The sequence below is a fragment of the Oncorhynchus clarkii genome, chromosome 1 (genome assembly GCF_045791955.1).
Source record: "Oncorhynchus clarkii lewisi isolate Uvic-CL-2024 chromosome 1, UVic_Ocla_1.0, whole genome shotgun sequence".
NCBI classification, from domain to species: domain Eukaryota; kingdom Metazoa; phylum Chordata; class Actinopteri; order Salmoniformes; family Salmonidae; genus Oncorhynchus; species Oncorhynchus clarkii.
Window position 1 is genome coordinate 78,844,559 of NC_092147.1, and position 15,361 is coordinate 78,859,919.

The window sequence follows — 15,361 nt, forward strand, 5'->3', positions numbered from 1 at the left end:
AGTCGCTAGGCCATCCTCCCTACCAGCCTGCAGACCCAGTCGCTAGGCCATCCTCCCTACCAGCCTGCAGACCCAGTCGCTAGGCCATCCTCCCTACCAGCCTGCAGACCCAGTCGCTAGGACATCCTCCCTACCAGCCTCCAGACCCAGTCGCTAGGCCATCCTCCCTACCAGCCTCCAGACTCAGTCACTAGGACATCCTTCCTACTCCAGACTTCAGACCCAGTCACTAGGACATCCTTCCTACTCCAGACTCAGTCACTAGGACATCCTTCCTACTCCAGACTCAGTCACTAGGACATCCTTCCTACTCCAGACTCCAGACCCAGTCACTAGGACATCCTTCCTACTCCAGACTCAGTCACTAGGACATCCTTCCTACTCCAGATTCAGTCACTAGGACATCCTTCCTACTCCAGACTTCAGACCTAGTCACTAGGACATCCTTCCTACTCCAGACACAGTCACTAGGACAGACGGGTTCAGCAGGTTTCTGAGCAGGGCTGAAGTCATGGAAAATATGCCGGAGTTTATGCAGCTTTTCAAAACAAGCAGTCGTGCCAATAAAAGAGGAAGAGAAGAGGAGGAGGTAGAGAGAGAGAGAGAGAGAGAGAGAGAGAGAGAGAGAGAGAGAGAGAGAGAGAGAGAGAGAGAGAAAGAAAGAAAGAAAAAGAAAGAAAGGATAGAAAGAAAGAAAGAAAGAAAGAAAGAAAGAAAGTAGGATAGAAAGAAAGAAAGGGGGATTGGAGAAAGTAGGATAGAAAGAAAGAAAGGGGGATTGGAGAAAGTAGGATAGAAAGAAAGAAAGAAAGGGGGGATTGGAGAAAGTAGGATAGAAAGAAAGAAAGGGGGATTGGAGAAAGTAGGAGTGGGCAAATAGAAGACGGGAAGGAAGAGAGAGATGAGCAACGGGAAGGAGGGAGAAAGAGAGGGATGTGAGGGGAACTCTTCTTCTGTCTGTTCTCTGTCTCCTGCCTTGGCTACAGTGGGGTTGTTTCCATGTGTTCTATAACAGGGGGCTGGCTGGCAGGCGACCTTAGTCAGCAAACACACTGTTTCTGATGTTTTCACATGAAATAAACACTAAAGTCTTCATTCTGTAACTAGACAGCCTGTTAGACAGAATGACTCCCTACTGTTGCACTGCGGTAGAAACATCACACGCTTTGCGACGCCGACATACTAGTATCTACTATCGATTGGCATTTCAATCCACTACACTGTAGACCAAAAGACGCGTGGATTGGTCCCCGGAAAAACATCTTCTGTTTTTTAACCTATTATTCTGTTATCTTTACTGAGAATTCAGCTTATACAATATCCACCACAATCATTTGATGTAGGGAGTGCTAAGGCCAAATCCAAGATGAAAGCTTGTTTCTCTTTACATTAAATAACACGAGAGAGATTCTAGCAGCCTATATGTGCTCTACAGCTGGGCTTGGAAAACTGCGCTATCACTGTTCACACAGAGAGAGAGAGAGAGAGAGAGAGAGAGAGAGAGAGAGAGAGAGAGAGAGAGAGAGAGAAAGAAAGAGAAAAGAGGGGAAAGAGTGCTGTCATTCCCTGGGCATCGGGACATGGGACACGGGACATGTGAAGAACCAATCAGAAGTGACTGTGTTTGGTTCTGGGAGCCCAGAAAAAGAAACCGGGCTAAAGGGAATGTTTGAGCTGTCCCCAAGGGGACTGTGGGTTTTCCATAACTGCCCATTCAAGAGAGAGAGGGGGAACATGAAAGCCAAGGTGGCTGGGTTACTTGACAAAAACAAGAGGAAAACCAAGCATTCGTGTGCAACTTCCTCTCTGCTGACATCATCAGCAGTGGTCCAGTGGTAATGCATTAAGCCGCCTGGATTACTGCAGTCATGAATAGAGGATGTAACTGGTTTTCAGAAATACTGTATATTGGAAAAGAAAATCACTAGACATGAATTTCCAATGCATGTACAGTACGCGAGGAGGAGCGAATAACATGTGTGTTGTTTTTAGACATATGAGCCACGGTCCAGGGTTCTACCTCGTGTTCACTCTGACATCTCAAATACAGGATGAAGCAACATCCTTTTGTCGATCTCTGTGGTCTCGGCGATATCCTTTCTCCTCCTCTTCTAACTGGCAGATCCTTTCATTTGTAACACCTTAGCACACATGCACTCACTCATGCACACACACACACACCCACGCATACATTCATGTTGCTGTACACACACACAGGTCACAGCTGCTACCACACTCTTATTATACTGCTCAGTACTCCAATACACGTGTAAATATCAGACTTTTATTTCATTCTACTGTCATTTATTTTATGTTCCTATTCTTATCTTTTCTTTTATTATTGGTTATTGTTGTTGCATTGTCCAGAAGGAAACTGCAAGTCAGCATTTCATTGGATGACGTTTCATGAGTAAACAACTAATAAAACAAACTCAAACCATTGTCCTTCACCTTCTCCATGGAAACCTTGTTAGGCAGGGGAAGCAAGAGAGGAGAGAGAGAGAAAGAGAGGAATAAAGACACAAACATAGAGAGAGAGAGAGCAGGAGAGAGAGGGAGAGAGAGAGAGAGAGAGGGAAGGAGAGAGAGAGAGAGAGAGAGAGAGAGAGAGAGAGAGAGAGAGAGAGAGGAATAAAGACACAGACATAGAGAGAGAGAGAAAGAGAGAGAGAGAGAGAGAGAGAGAGAGAGAGAGAGAGAGAGAGAGAGAGAGAGAGCAAGAGAGATAGCAAGAGAGAGAGGGAGAGAGAGAGCAAGAGAGAGAGGGAGAGAGAGAGAGGGAGAGGGAGAGAGAGAGAGAGAGAGAGAGAGAAAGCGAGAGACAAAGAGAGAGAGAGAGAGAGAGAGAGAGCAAAAGAGAGAGAGAGAGACAAAGAGAGAGAGAGAGAGAGAGAGAGAGAGAGAGAGAGAGAGAGAGAGAGAGAGAATGGTAGTAGAGAGGAGAACAGAAGGAGAATGGCTACACTTCTGTGATGACAGAAAGAGAAAGGGAGCGAGTGAAAGAAAGGATAAGTGGAGTGTGACAGGTCTGTAGGAGGCATCAGGCCCTGATCCATAATGTCTTGTCTCTGTCTGACAGTGATGTGTGGTCCTGGTGCTCCACATACACACAGACACAGGCTGAGACCCAAACGGTACCCTATTCCCTATATAGTGCACCACTTTTGACCAAAGTTAGTGCACTATAAAAGGAAATAGGGTGCCATCTGAGACAGAAACACAGACAGCTACTGGAAGGTAATGAGAGGTTATTTTAAGGTTGTATTTGACTGTAATCATTGCTACAAGACAGTCAGAGAAGAGACAGGAGAGATATGCTGTAGGGCTTATGAAGAGAGCTACAGAGATCCATTACCACTTATTCCAGCACCATTGTCGAAACATGTCAGTTCCATCGTAATGAAGGCATTTAGGCTAGGAGATGGACGGATAAAAAAAGACCCCATGTGGAAATGGAGGAAGTGTCTTGTACTTAGACTATAGTGGTGTCTTTAATATGCAGCACATGGCTTGGCGGCCATAGAAATCCATAGTAACTATCAATGTCACTACCATGTCTTGCTCCGGAACTGTGAAATGGTTTATGGTTGTCCCATAGCGATTAGGCATGACATTTTGTTGTGGAATACCCTTGATAAGAAACCGTAGTAATAGTCTCAGTTTAGTGGGCTTCAATGCTGTGACATAAGATTATTCTGAGCAATGACCAGCCATTCTCAACTTCACACAACTGATTATTCACTGAGGACCCCAGCCTGGGCTGTCCAGCTCACTGCCGGTCAGGAAAGCCATCAGACCTGACAGCAGGTGTCAGTCATGCCATGCCAATTAAGGTAGGTTGCCACGGTAACATCCAGCTCTCACCCGTCTGCAGTGCGTGGCAGAGTTAAAACAGACAGATTAGGGATGGCGGCAGGAGCAGACATGAACTGTAAATCCTGTTTTATTAATGGGAGGTAGCGTCAGGCGTGGGCCAAGCAGACCCGAGTCAGTCCACCCCACAACAAGCGTTCTGCTGCACCCAGCTCCCTCCTCATGTTTTTATGAACACAAACACACAGACTCACTGTAACCACGTCGCTTCCCAAAGCCAGACATCTACTAGGCTTCTCTCTCCCGATCACCAGGTTCACTGAATGACAAAAACAATGCTAATTTGGACAGAGACAGGGGAGAGAGAGAGTAAGAGAAAGAGAGATATATAGAGAGGGGGGGTGAGAGAGAGTCTAAATTAAAAGGGGTGGAGAGCTGCCGTGCATTTGTGTGGCTGTGCTGCTGTCAACATGTCATCTAGGGCTAATTTCTTATGACAGGAGCAGCACTTAGCTGCTTATCTCTTTGGACCAACAGCCTCTCCCAGCCTTGAGGCATATTCCCAACCTCCACAACAACAAACTCCCAGTACACACCAGTCTCAGAGCCAACGTCCACCATACACCCCACTTACTGTAACCACCAGGGGGTGGGGTGGGGTGGGGGGGGAAATTATATTTCCCCCATCACACCATTAAGTCAGACCCCTGTAAACCCCACTCACACACACACACGCACACACTACCACAACATTGCCTCATATAAACCATGTCTCAAACAGACTGTTCGATAAATAAATAAAACCATCTCATAGTCTAAAAAGAGAGAGATAGGAGAAGGAAAGAAAAAGGGATGGCGATTAAGAGGACATGTTCACAGAGAGAGATGGGGAAAGGAGGGAGGGAGGCCAGTGGGATTGGTATGGATGAGGCTGAAATTGCAGAGAAGGATCCAGAAATAATGTAAACTAAGGCATAAATCATGGAAGATACCATCTAACAGGGGGGATGCCCTCGATAAGGGTGTTAGTGTACTGAAATGGTGAGTACCATTATCTTCGGTATTGGAGCGATGATTGAGGATAGAACACCCATATAATATTTACAAGGCCAGAGGGCCGATTACGACCCTATTCCAGGGGGATGAGAGAGAACGGCACACATACGTCATAGTCAGTCTCACACCGACTGCACACCCCAGAAATAACCCTTGTGAACATTCATCTTTGAAACTACACCGCCAGGGATTCTAGAATACTCTTGGCCAGCATTTGTCTGTCAGGGATTCGATAATACTCATGGCCAGCATCTGACTGTCAGGGATTCTAGAATACCCATGGCCAGCATCTGACTGTCAGGGATTCTAGAATACCCATGGCCAGCATCTGACTGTCAGGGATTCTAGAATACTCATGGCCAACATCTGACTGTCAGGGATTCTAGAATACTCATGGCCAACATCTGACTGTCAGGGATTCTAGAATACCCATGGCCAGCATCTGACTGTCAGGGACTCTAGAAAACTCATGGCCAACATCTGACTGTCAGGGATTCTAGAATACCCATGGCCAGCATCTGACTGTCAGAGACTCTAGAAAACTCATGGCCAGCATCTGACTGTCAAGAATTCTAAAATACTCATGGCCAGCATCAGACTGTCAGGGATTCTAGAATACTCATGGCCAGCATCTGTCTGACTGTCAGGGATTCTAGAATACTCATGGCCAACATCTGTCTGACTGTCAGGGATTCTAGAATACCCATGGCCAGCATCTGACTGTCAGGGATTCTAGAATACTCATGTCCAGCATCTGACTGTCAGGGATTCTAGAATACTCATGGCCAGCATCTGACTGTCAGGGATTCTAGAATACTCATGGCCAGCATTTGACTGTCAGGGATTCTAGAATACTCATGGCCAACATCTGACTGTCAGGGATTCTAGAATACCCATGGCCAGCATCTGACTGTCAGGGATTCTAGAAAACTCATGGCCAGCGTCTGACTGTCTGGGACTCTAGAAAACTCATGGCCAGCATCTGACTGTCAAGAATTCTATAATACTCATGGCCAGCATCGGACTGTCAGGGATTCTAGAATACTCATGGCCAGCATCTGTCTGACTGTCAGGGATTCCAGAATACTCATGGCAAACATCTGTCTGACTGTCAGGGATTCTAGAATAATCATGGCTAGCATCTGTCTGACTGTCAGGGATTCTAGAATACTCTTGGCCAACATCTGACTGTCAGGGACTCTAGAAAACTAATTGCCAGCATCTGACTGTCAAGAATTCTATAATACTCATGGCCAGCATCGGACTGTCAGGGATTCTAGAATACTCATGGCCAGCATCTGTCTGACTGTCAGGGATTCTAGAATACTCATGGCCAACATCTGTCTGACTGTCAGGGATTCTAGAATACCCATGGCCAGGATCTGACTGTCAGGGATTCTAGAATACTCAAGTCCAGCATCTGGCTGTCAGGGATTCTAGAATACTCATGGCCAGCATCTGACTGTCAGGGATTCTAGAAAACTCATGGCCAGCATCTGTCTGACTGTCAGGGATTCTAGAATACTCATGGCCAACATCTGACTGTCAGGGATTCTAGAATACCCATGGCCAGCATCTGACTGTCAGGGATTCTAGAAAACTCATGGCCAGCGTCTGACTGTCAGGGATTCTAGAATAATCATGGCCAGCATCTGTCTGACTGTCAGGGGTTCTAGAATACTCATGGCCAGCATCTGAGAGTCAGGGATTCTAGAATACTCATGGCCAGCATCTGTCTGACTGTCAGGGATTCCAGAATACTCATGGCAAACATCTGTCTGACTGTCAGGGATTCTAGAATAATCATGGCTAGCATCTGTCTGACTGTCAGGGATTCTAGAATACTCTTGGCCAACATCTGACTGTCAGGGACTCTAGAAAACGAATTGCCAGCATCTGCCTGTCAAGAATTCTATAATACTCATGGCCAGCATCGGACTGTCAGGGATTCTAGAATACCCTTGGCCAGCATCTGACTGTCAGGGATTCTAGAAAACTCATGGCCAGCATCTGACTGTCAGGGACTCTAAAAAACTCATGGCCAGCATCTGAATGTCAGGGATTCTAGAATACTCATGGCCAACATCTGACTGTCAGGGATTCTAGAATACCCATGGCCAGCATCTGACTGTCAGGGATTCTAGAAAACTCATGGCCAGCATCTGTCTGACTGTCAGGGATTCTAGAATACTCATGGCCAACATCTATGTCTGACTGTCAGGGATTCTAGAATAATCATGGCCAGCATTTGTCTGACTGTCAGGGGTTCTAGAATACTCATGGCCAGCATCTGACTGTCAGGGATTCTAGAATACCCATGGCCAGCATCTGACTGTCAGGGATTCTAGAATATTCATGGCCAACATCTGACTGTCAGGGATTCTAGAAAACTCATGGCCAGCATCTGTCTGACTGTCAGGGATTCTAGAATACTCATGGCCAACATCTATGTCTGACTGTCAGGGATTCTAGAATAATCATGGCCAGCATCTGTCTGACTGTCAGGGGTTCTAGAATACTCATGGCCAGCATCTGACAGTCAGGGATTCTAGAATACTCATGGCCAGCATCTGTCTGACTGTCAGGGATTCTAGAATACTCATGGCCAGCATCTGTCTGACACTCAGGGATTCTAGAATACTCATGGCCAGCATCTGTCTGACTGTCAGGGATTCTAGAATACTCATGGCCAGCATCTGACTGTCAGGGATTCCAGAATACTCATGACCAGCATCTGTCTGACTGTCAGGGATTCTAGAGTACTCATGGCCAGCATCCTTCTGACTGTCAGGGATTCTAGAATACTCATGGCCAGCGTCTGTCTTACTGTCAGGGATTCTAGAATACTCATGGCCAGCGTCTGTCTAACTGTCAGGGATTCTAGAATACTTATGGCCAGCGTCTGTCTGACTGTCAGGGATTCCAGAATACTCATGGCCAGCATCTGTCTGACTGTCAGGGATTCTAGAATATTCATGGCCAGCATCTGTCTAACTGGCAGGGATTCTAGAATAATCATGGCCAGCATCTGTCTGACTGTCAGGGGTTCTAGAATACTCATGGCCAGCATCTGACAGTCAGGGATTCTAGAATACTCATGGCCAGCGTCTGTCTGACTGTCAGGGATTCTAGAATACTCATGGCCAGCGTCTGTCTGACTGTCAGGGATTCTAGAATACTCATGGCCAGCGTCTGTCTGACTGTCAGGGATTCTAGAATACTCATGGCCAGCGTCTGTCTGACTGTCAGGGATTCTAGAATACTCATGGCCAGCATCTGTCTGACTGTCAGGGATTCTAGAATACTCATGGCCAGCATCTGTCTGACTGTCAGGGATTCCAGAATACTCATGGCCAGCATCTGTCTGACTGTCAGGGATTCTAGAATACTCATTGCCAGCATCTGACTGTCAGGGATTCCAGAATACTCATGACCAGCATATATCTGACTGTCAGGGATTCTAGAATACTCATTGCCAGCATCTGACTGTCAGGGATTCCAGAATACTCATGACCAGCATATATCTGACTGTCAGGGATTCTAGAATACCCATGGCCAGCATCTGACTGTCAAGAATTCTATAATACTCATGGCCAGCATCGGACTGTCAGGGATTCTAGAATACTCATGGCCAGCATCTGTCTGACTGTCAGGGATTCTAGAATACTCATGGCCAACATCTGTCAGACTGTCAGGGATTCTAGAATACTCATGGCCAGCGTCTGTCTGACTGTCAGGGATTCTAGAATACTCATGGCCAGCGTCTGTCTGACTGTCAGGGATTCTAGAATACTCATGGCCAGCGTCTGTCTGACTGTCAGGGATTCTAGAATACTCATGGCCAGCATCTGTCTGACTGTCAGGGATTCTAGAATACTCATGGCCAGCATATGTCTGACTGTCAGGGATTCTAGAATACTCATTGCCAGCATCTGACTGTCAGGGATTCCAGAATACTCATGACCAGCATATATCTGACTGTCAGGGATTCTAGAATACCCATGGCCAGCATCTGACTGTCAAGAATTCTAGAATACTCATGGCCAGCATCTGTCTGACTGTCAGGGATTCTAGAATACTCATGGCCAACATCTGTCAGACTGTCAGGGATTCTAGAATACCCATGGCCAGGATCTGACTGTCAGGGATTCTAGAATACTCATGTCCAGCATCTGACTGTCAGGGATTCTAGAATACTCATGGCCAGCATCTGACTGTCAGGGATTCTAGAATACTCACGGCCAGCATCTGACTGTCAGGGATTCTAGAATACTCATGGCCAACATCTGACTGTCAGGGATTCTAGAATACCCATGGCCAGCATCTGACTGTCAGGGATTCTAGAAAACTCATGGCCAGCGTCTGACTGTCTGGGACTCTAGAAAACTCATGGCCATTATCTGACTGTCAAGAATTCTATAATACTCATGGCCAGCATCGGACTGTCAGGGATTCTAGAATAATCCAGCATCTGTCTGACTGTCAGCATCTGGCAAACATCTGACTGTCAGGGATTCTAGAATAATCATGGCTAGCATCTGTCTGACTGTCAACATCTGAACATCTGTGTCAGGGACTCTAGAAAACTAATTGCCAGCATCTGCCTGTCAAGAATTCTATAATACTCATGGCCAGCATCGGACTGTCAGGGATTCTAGAATACCCTTGGCCAGCATCTGACTGTCAGGGATTCTAGAAAACTCATGGCCAGCATCTGACTGTCAGGGACTCTAAAAAACTCATGGCCAGCATCTGACTGTCAAGTATTCAATAATACCCATGGCCAGCATCTGACTGTCAGGGACTCTAGAAAACTCATGGCCAGCATCCGACTGTCAGGGATTCTAGAATACTCATGGCCAACATCTGACTGTCAGGGATTCTAGAATACTCATGGCCAGCATCTGACTGTCAGGGACTCTAAAAACCTCATGGCCAGCATCTGACTGTCAAGTATTCTTTAATACTCATGGCCAGCATCTGTCTGACTGTCAGGGATTCTAGAATACTCATGGCCAAACTCTGTCTGTCTGTCAGGGATTCTAGAATAATCATGGCCAGCATCTGTCTGACTGTCAGGGGTTCTAGAATACTCATGGCAAGCATCTGACTGTCAGGGATTCTAGAATACTAATGGCCAGCGTCTGTCTGACTGTCAGGGATTCTAGAATACTCATGGCCAGTTTCTGTCTGACTGTCAGGGATTCTAGAATACTCATGGCCAGCGTCTGTCTGACTGTCAGGGATTCTAGAATACTCATGGCCAGCGTCTGTCTGACTGTCAGGGATTCTAGAATACTCATGGCCAGCATCTGTCTGACTGTCAGGGATTCTAGAATACTCATGGCCAGCATCTGTCTGACTGTCAGGGATTCTAGAATACTCATGGCCAGCGTCTGTCTGACTGTCAGGGATTCTAGAATACTCATGGCCAGCGTCTGTCTGACTGTCAGGGATTCTAGAATACTCATGGCCAGCGTCTGTCTTGACTGTCAGGGATTCTAGAATACTCATGGCCAGCGTCTGTCTGACTGTCAGGGATTCTAGAATACTCATGGCCAGCGTCTGTCTGACTGTCACTCCACAAAGGTTAGTGTCACATAGAAACACAGAGACTGATGATGTTGGGGATAATTGTGCCTGACTGTGACTCAGACAATACGATCTCTTCCTTTGAGATGAATCAAAGAGCGTTTCAGTGTTTGAGGGTGAAGTTTGGTGTGAGCTGCAGTTAAAATAACCTCTGGAAAGACCTGACCATAGGTAGTAGTAGTATCAGCACTATAAGTCACTCCAGGGACATAATCCCCACCACTGTTTCTGTAAAATGTTGAGGCATGGGGCTGGTGAAATGTAATCACTCTAAAATGGAGGCTCTAAGCTCATGATGCATTTATAAGTTATATTCTTCAAAAATCAACAGGTACATATCATTGGTGTATAAGTCAAAAAATGAACTGCACTTTGCCCTTTAATGTGACTGCACCACAAGAGTCTATCAGTTCATCAGTAAACTTCTGATGACCCTGTTATTCTGTCACCTACAATGCATCGAGGCTGTGCCAGCCAGGACCTGACATCTGCATTTGAGCAGAGATGCAAGGCCTGCTGGGAGGTTGGGTCATGTGTGCTGCCCCAAGTGACATCATTCCCAGTCTGGGACAACTTCTGACACACTTCCCAATCTAGAGAATAATAAATAAATACATAAATAAATAAAGGTGGATGAATAAAATATGACTGCAGCCAACGGCGTTCACAGTCCAGGTACCCCAGACTCACAGAGAGACCTACACAATTAACACTCACATGACACACTCAGTGGGCACACACACACACACACACACACACACACACACACACACCCACACACACACACACACACACACACACACACACAATGAATAAATAAAATAACGTGTAACCTTAGTGGTCTCTCACATCAGCACATCTCTTCATAATTCATCTGTGTGCACACAGTCATCTCTAGGCAAATCTCATGCCCTTTTAGGTGACAGGGAGGTAGAGAGACAGAGAGAGAGAGAGAGAGAGAGAGAGAGAGAGAGAGAGAGAGAGAGAGAGAGAGAGAGAGAGAGAGAGAGAGAGAGAGAGAGAGAGAGACAGAGGAGAGAGAGAGGAGAGAGAGAAACCACAGAGAGAGAGACAGAGAGAGAGACAGAGAGAGAAAGAGAGAGAGAGAGAGAGAGAGAGAGGGAGAGAGAGAGAGAGGAGAGAGAGAGGAGAGAGAGAAACCACAGAGAGAGAGACAGAGAGAGAGACAGAGAGAGAGAGAGACAGAGAGAGAGAGAGAGAGAGAGAGAGAGAGAGAGAGAGAGAGACAGAGAGAGAGAGAGAGAGAGAGAGAGAGAGAGAGAGAGAGAGAGAGAGAGAGAGAGAGAGAGAGAGAGAGAGAGAGAGAGAGAGTGGAGATGTCATCCCTGTTTCTGCATTAGTAGCCGGACTGGTTTACCGAGACATCTTCCCCACTGCACTGCCACTGAGAGTGAGCTCTAGCCGCCTGGCCACTAGCGTCCTGAGGGAGGTGTGTGTGGTTGTCTCCCTGGTCAGAACATCTGTCTGCTCTTTAATGAGACAGAGAGAGAGAGAGAGAGAGAGAGACAGAGAGAGAAAGAGAGAGAGAGCGAGCGAGAGAGAGAGAGCGCGAGAGAGAGAGAGAGAGAGAGAGAGAGACCAGAAGGTTTTGGGGCAGAGAATAACGTGACATGCTGGAATAGCACCAGGGGTAAGTCAAACAGATGAGGAGTGAGGAGAGCAGGGACCCAGCTGCAGCACACGCTGGAGGGGGGTTAGCACTGTGTGTGTGTTCAGAGTCATCCAACAAATACTGCCCTGATAGAACCTAAACACACACACCACACAGTTTTTCATAAGAAGGAAGAGACCTCACACAGAAAGGCCTACTTAGCCATTCCACGCACAAGCACATACACACACAGCCCACTCCTCTCCCCTCACACAACACACACACAGCCCACCCCTCTGCCCCCACACAACACACACACACAACACACACACAATCCCTGACATAACCCCTTACACTCATCTCCTTATTTTCTCTCTCCCATGATCTCCCTTCATTCCTGTCTGCAGCTGGAGAAGAGAATGTATTTTTTCCACCCTGACCCCTCTCTACCACCCTGTCTCCATCCCCTTTATCCCACAAACCTGGGGTTAACTTTGAATCTCCCACTAGGACAGTCTCAGTCCCAAACCCATCATAACCAGTACTACTTCTATGATGAAACCTGCTACATTTTCAAACAGGCCTCTATGGAACCACTAAGCCTGGGGAACTAGCATTTGTTTCCTCTCAAGCCGATGGAGCTAACAGGCATTTAAGCACACACACACACACACACACACACACACACACACACACTTAACCTACCCTTCTGCCCCCATGAAACGCACACATACAAGGCCTTGACTTGGGTTACGCGGGGATATGCAGCTGCACAGATTCTCTCATGACCGTAGCCAGCCTTAAAAGGAGCCATCTAGCAGCTAACAAGCTCTATGATCTTAACTGAGCACAGAGACCACCCAGAGACCACCCAGAGACCAGTCACAGACCACCCAGAGAAAAGCCAGAGACCACCCAGAGACCACCCAGAGACCACCCAGAGACCAGCCAGAGACCAGCCAGAGACCAGCCAGAGACCACCCAGAGATCAGCCAGAGACCAGCCAGACTAGCCAGGGACCACCCAGAGACCAGCCAGATACCACTCAGAGACCAGCCAGAGACTACCCAGAGACCAGCCAGGGACCACCCAGGGACCACCCAGAGACCACTCAGAGACCACCCAGAGGCCAGCCAGAGACCAGCCAGGTACCACCCAGAGACCAGCCAGAGACTACTCAGAGACCAGCCAGAGACCAGCCAGGGACCACCCAGAGACCAGCCAGAGACCAGCCAGAGACCAGCCAGGGACCACCCAGAGACCAGCCAGAGACCACCTAGAGACCAGCCAGAGACTACCCAGAGACCAGCCAGGGACCACCCAGGGACCACCCAGAGACCACCCAGAGACCAGCCAGAGACCAGCCAGAGACCAGCCAGAGACCAGCCAGAGACCACCCAGAGACCAGCCAGAGACCACCCAGAGACCAGCCAGAGACTACCCAGAGACCAGCCAGGGACCAGCCAGAGACCACTCAGAGACCACCCAGAGGCCAGCCAGAGACCAGCCAGGGACCACCCAGAGACCAGCCAGAGACCACTCAGAGACCACCCAGAGGCCAGCCAGACACCAGCCAGACACCAGCCAGACACCAGCCAGAGACTACCCAGAGACCAGCCAGAGACCAGCCAGAGACCAGCCAGAGACCAGCCAGAGACCACTCAGAGACCAGCCAGAGACCAGCCAGAGACCAGCCAGAGACCACCCAGAGACCAGCCAGAGGCCACTCAGAGACCAGCCAGAGACCAGCCAGAGACCACTCAGAGACCACTCAGAGACCAGCCAGAGACCACTCAGAGACCACTCAGAGACCACCAACCAAAATAACTATATCATCAGCATAGGCTGAGAGACGAATAGGAGGAATATCCTGTGAAAGCTTCAATGCTACTTCTAACGCCATTTAGTAGTGGCTCTATAGATGGCATACAACATTACGGACAACGAACACCGCTGCCTAATTCCTCTACACACTTTAAAAGGTGCACTAAAGACACCGTTAACTTTCAATACACTTTCAATGTCACCAGATATCACCCTGATCATGGCAAGAATCCAGAGCTGAAACCAAAAGCCTCAAAAGTGTATTGATGTTCAACTCGGTCAAATGCCTTTTCCTGATCAATTAGACCAGCATTCAACCCAATAGTCCAAGAGATGTCAACAAAAATCCAGAATCAGGGAAATGTTATCCCCTATCTGCCTGCTGGGAACACAGTAGGACTGGACCGTATGATTTGCCCCATCACCTCCCTCAGCCTGGTGGACAAAGCCTTGGACAGGATCTTATAATCAGTGCACATTAAGGCCCCCGGCCTCCAGTTCTTCACCTCCCTAGGGTCACCCTTTGTTGGCCATAGGGTGAGGACAGCCCTTCTGCAGCTTATCGGTAGTAACCCTGGGGTCAAACTATCGTTAACTACTGCTAGCTAATCCTCTCCCAACATAGCCCCAAAAAGAACATAGAACTCTACTGCCCTCTTTCTAATTTCACTTGGGCTAGTGAGCTCCTGTCCAACAGCTGATTTGAAGCAATTCATAATTATTTGTTGTCCATTATCTTTCTCTAAACAAAAGAAAAATGTGGATGAGGCATCCATTTCAGAGATTCCCTGTCCAATGCCCCCTATCCTCTGATACCCAGCATGTCTGCCAATGTGGCTTTTTTCCTCTTGAGTGCCTGAATATGGCCTCGGTCTCCTGTGTCTCAACTAACGTCAGGAGTTCCACTATTTTAGACTCTAGGATGTTCATTGATTTGATGATATGTCTGGTGACATTCAGCGTGTACTGATTACAGAATTGTTGAATCTGGAATTTCCCTGTATCAGTTGAAGGGATACAAAACTGTCCTCTTCAGACCTCCACCTCTCCCAGAAAAAACTACAAGCATCATTCAATAAAGTTATATTAAAATGCCAGTATGTGCTTTTGGGTTTTACGGCGTTAATGTACACCACCTTTGTTACTAAACAATGATAAGAAAATCCCACTGGGTTTATCACACTTGATTTACAGACCTGAGAATGATGCTCAAAACAATCAAATCTATCTAACCTGGCCAGAGAGATTGTGTTCTCTCTCACATTGGGTCACGTGTACTGTCTCGTGCCTCCATTTTGACTCCGCCAAAAATCACATTGTTCATGTGTTACAATAAGGCGTTTTAAAAAGGTTCTTGAGGCTATATGAGGTTCTTTTGGGATTTCTATCTAAATTACTGACTGTACAGTTAAAATCCAGAGCAAGAAAGAAATCATCCTCAGTATTACATTTCTCTATGGTATT

The 15,361-nt window shown here is 47.3% G+C and overlaps 2 protein-coding genes across 2 annotated transcripts in view; one reads left to right on the forward strand and one right to left on the reverse strand.

Moving 5' to 3' along the window:
- LOC139412959 (sodium/calcium exchanger 1-like) overlaps positions 1-15,361 on the reverse strand; it is a 223,289-nt gene that overhangs the window by 155,193 nt on the left and 52,735 nt on the right. The gene's annotated exons all lie outside the window — the stretch shown is intronic.
- On the forward strand, positions 12,907-13,922 carry LOC139414128 (acidic proline-rich protein HP43A-like). The gene is made up of 2 exons (XM_071162011.1): positions 12,907-13,221; positions 13,266-13,922. The coding sequence occupies exons 1-2, from the start codon at positions 12,907-12,909 to the stop codon at positions 13,920-13,922; spliced, it is 972 nt and encodes a 323-aa protein (XP_071018112.1).

Coding starts and splice junctions, on each gene's coding strand:
- LOC139414128 (XM_071162011.1), top strand. CDS start 12,907: ATGATCTTAACTGAGCACAGAGACCACCCAGAGACCACCCAGAGACCA. Junction 13,222..13,265: donor GCCAGCCAGAGACCAGCCAG/GTACCACCCAGA, acceptor GAGACCAGCCAG/AGACCAGCCAGGGACCACCC.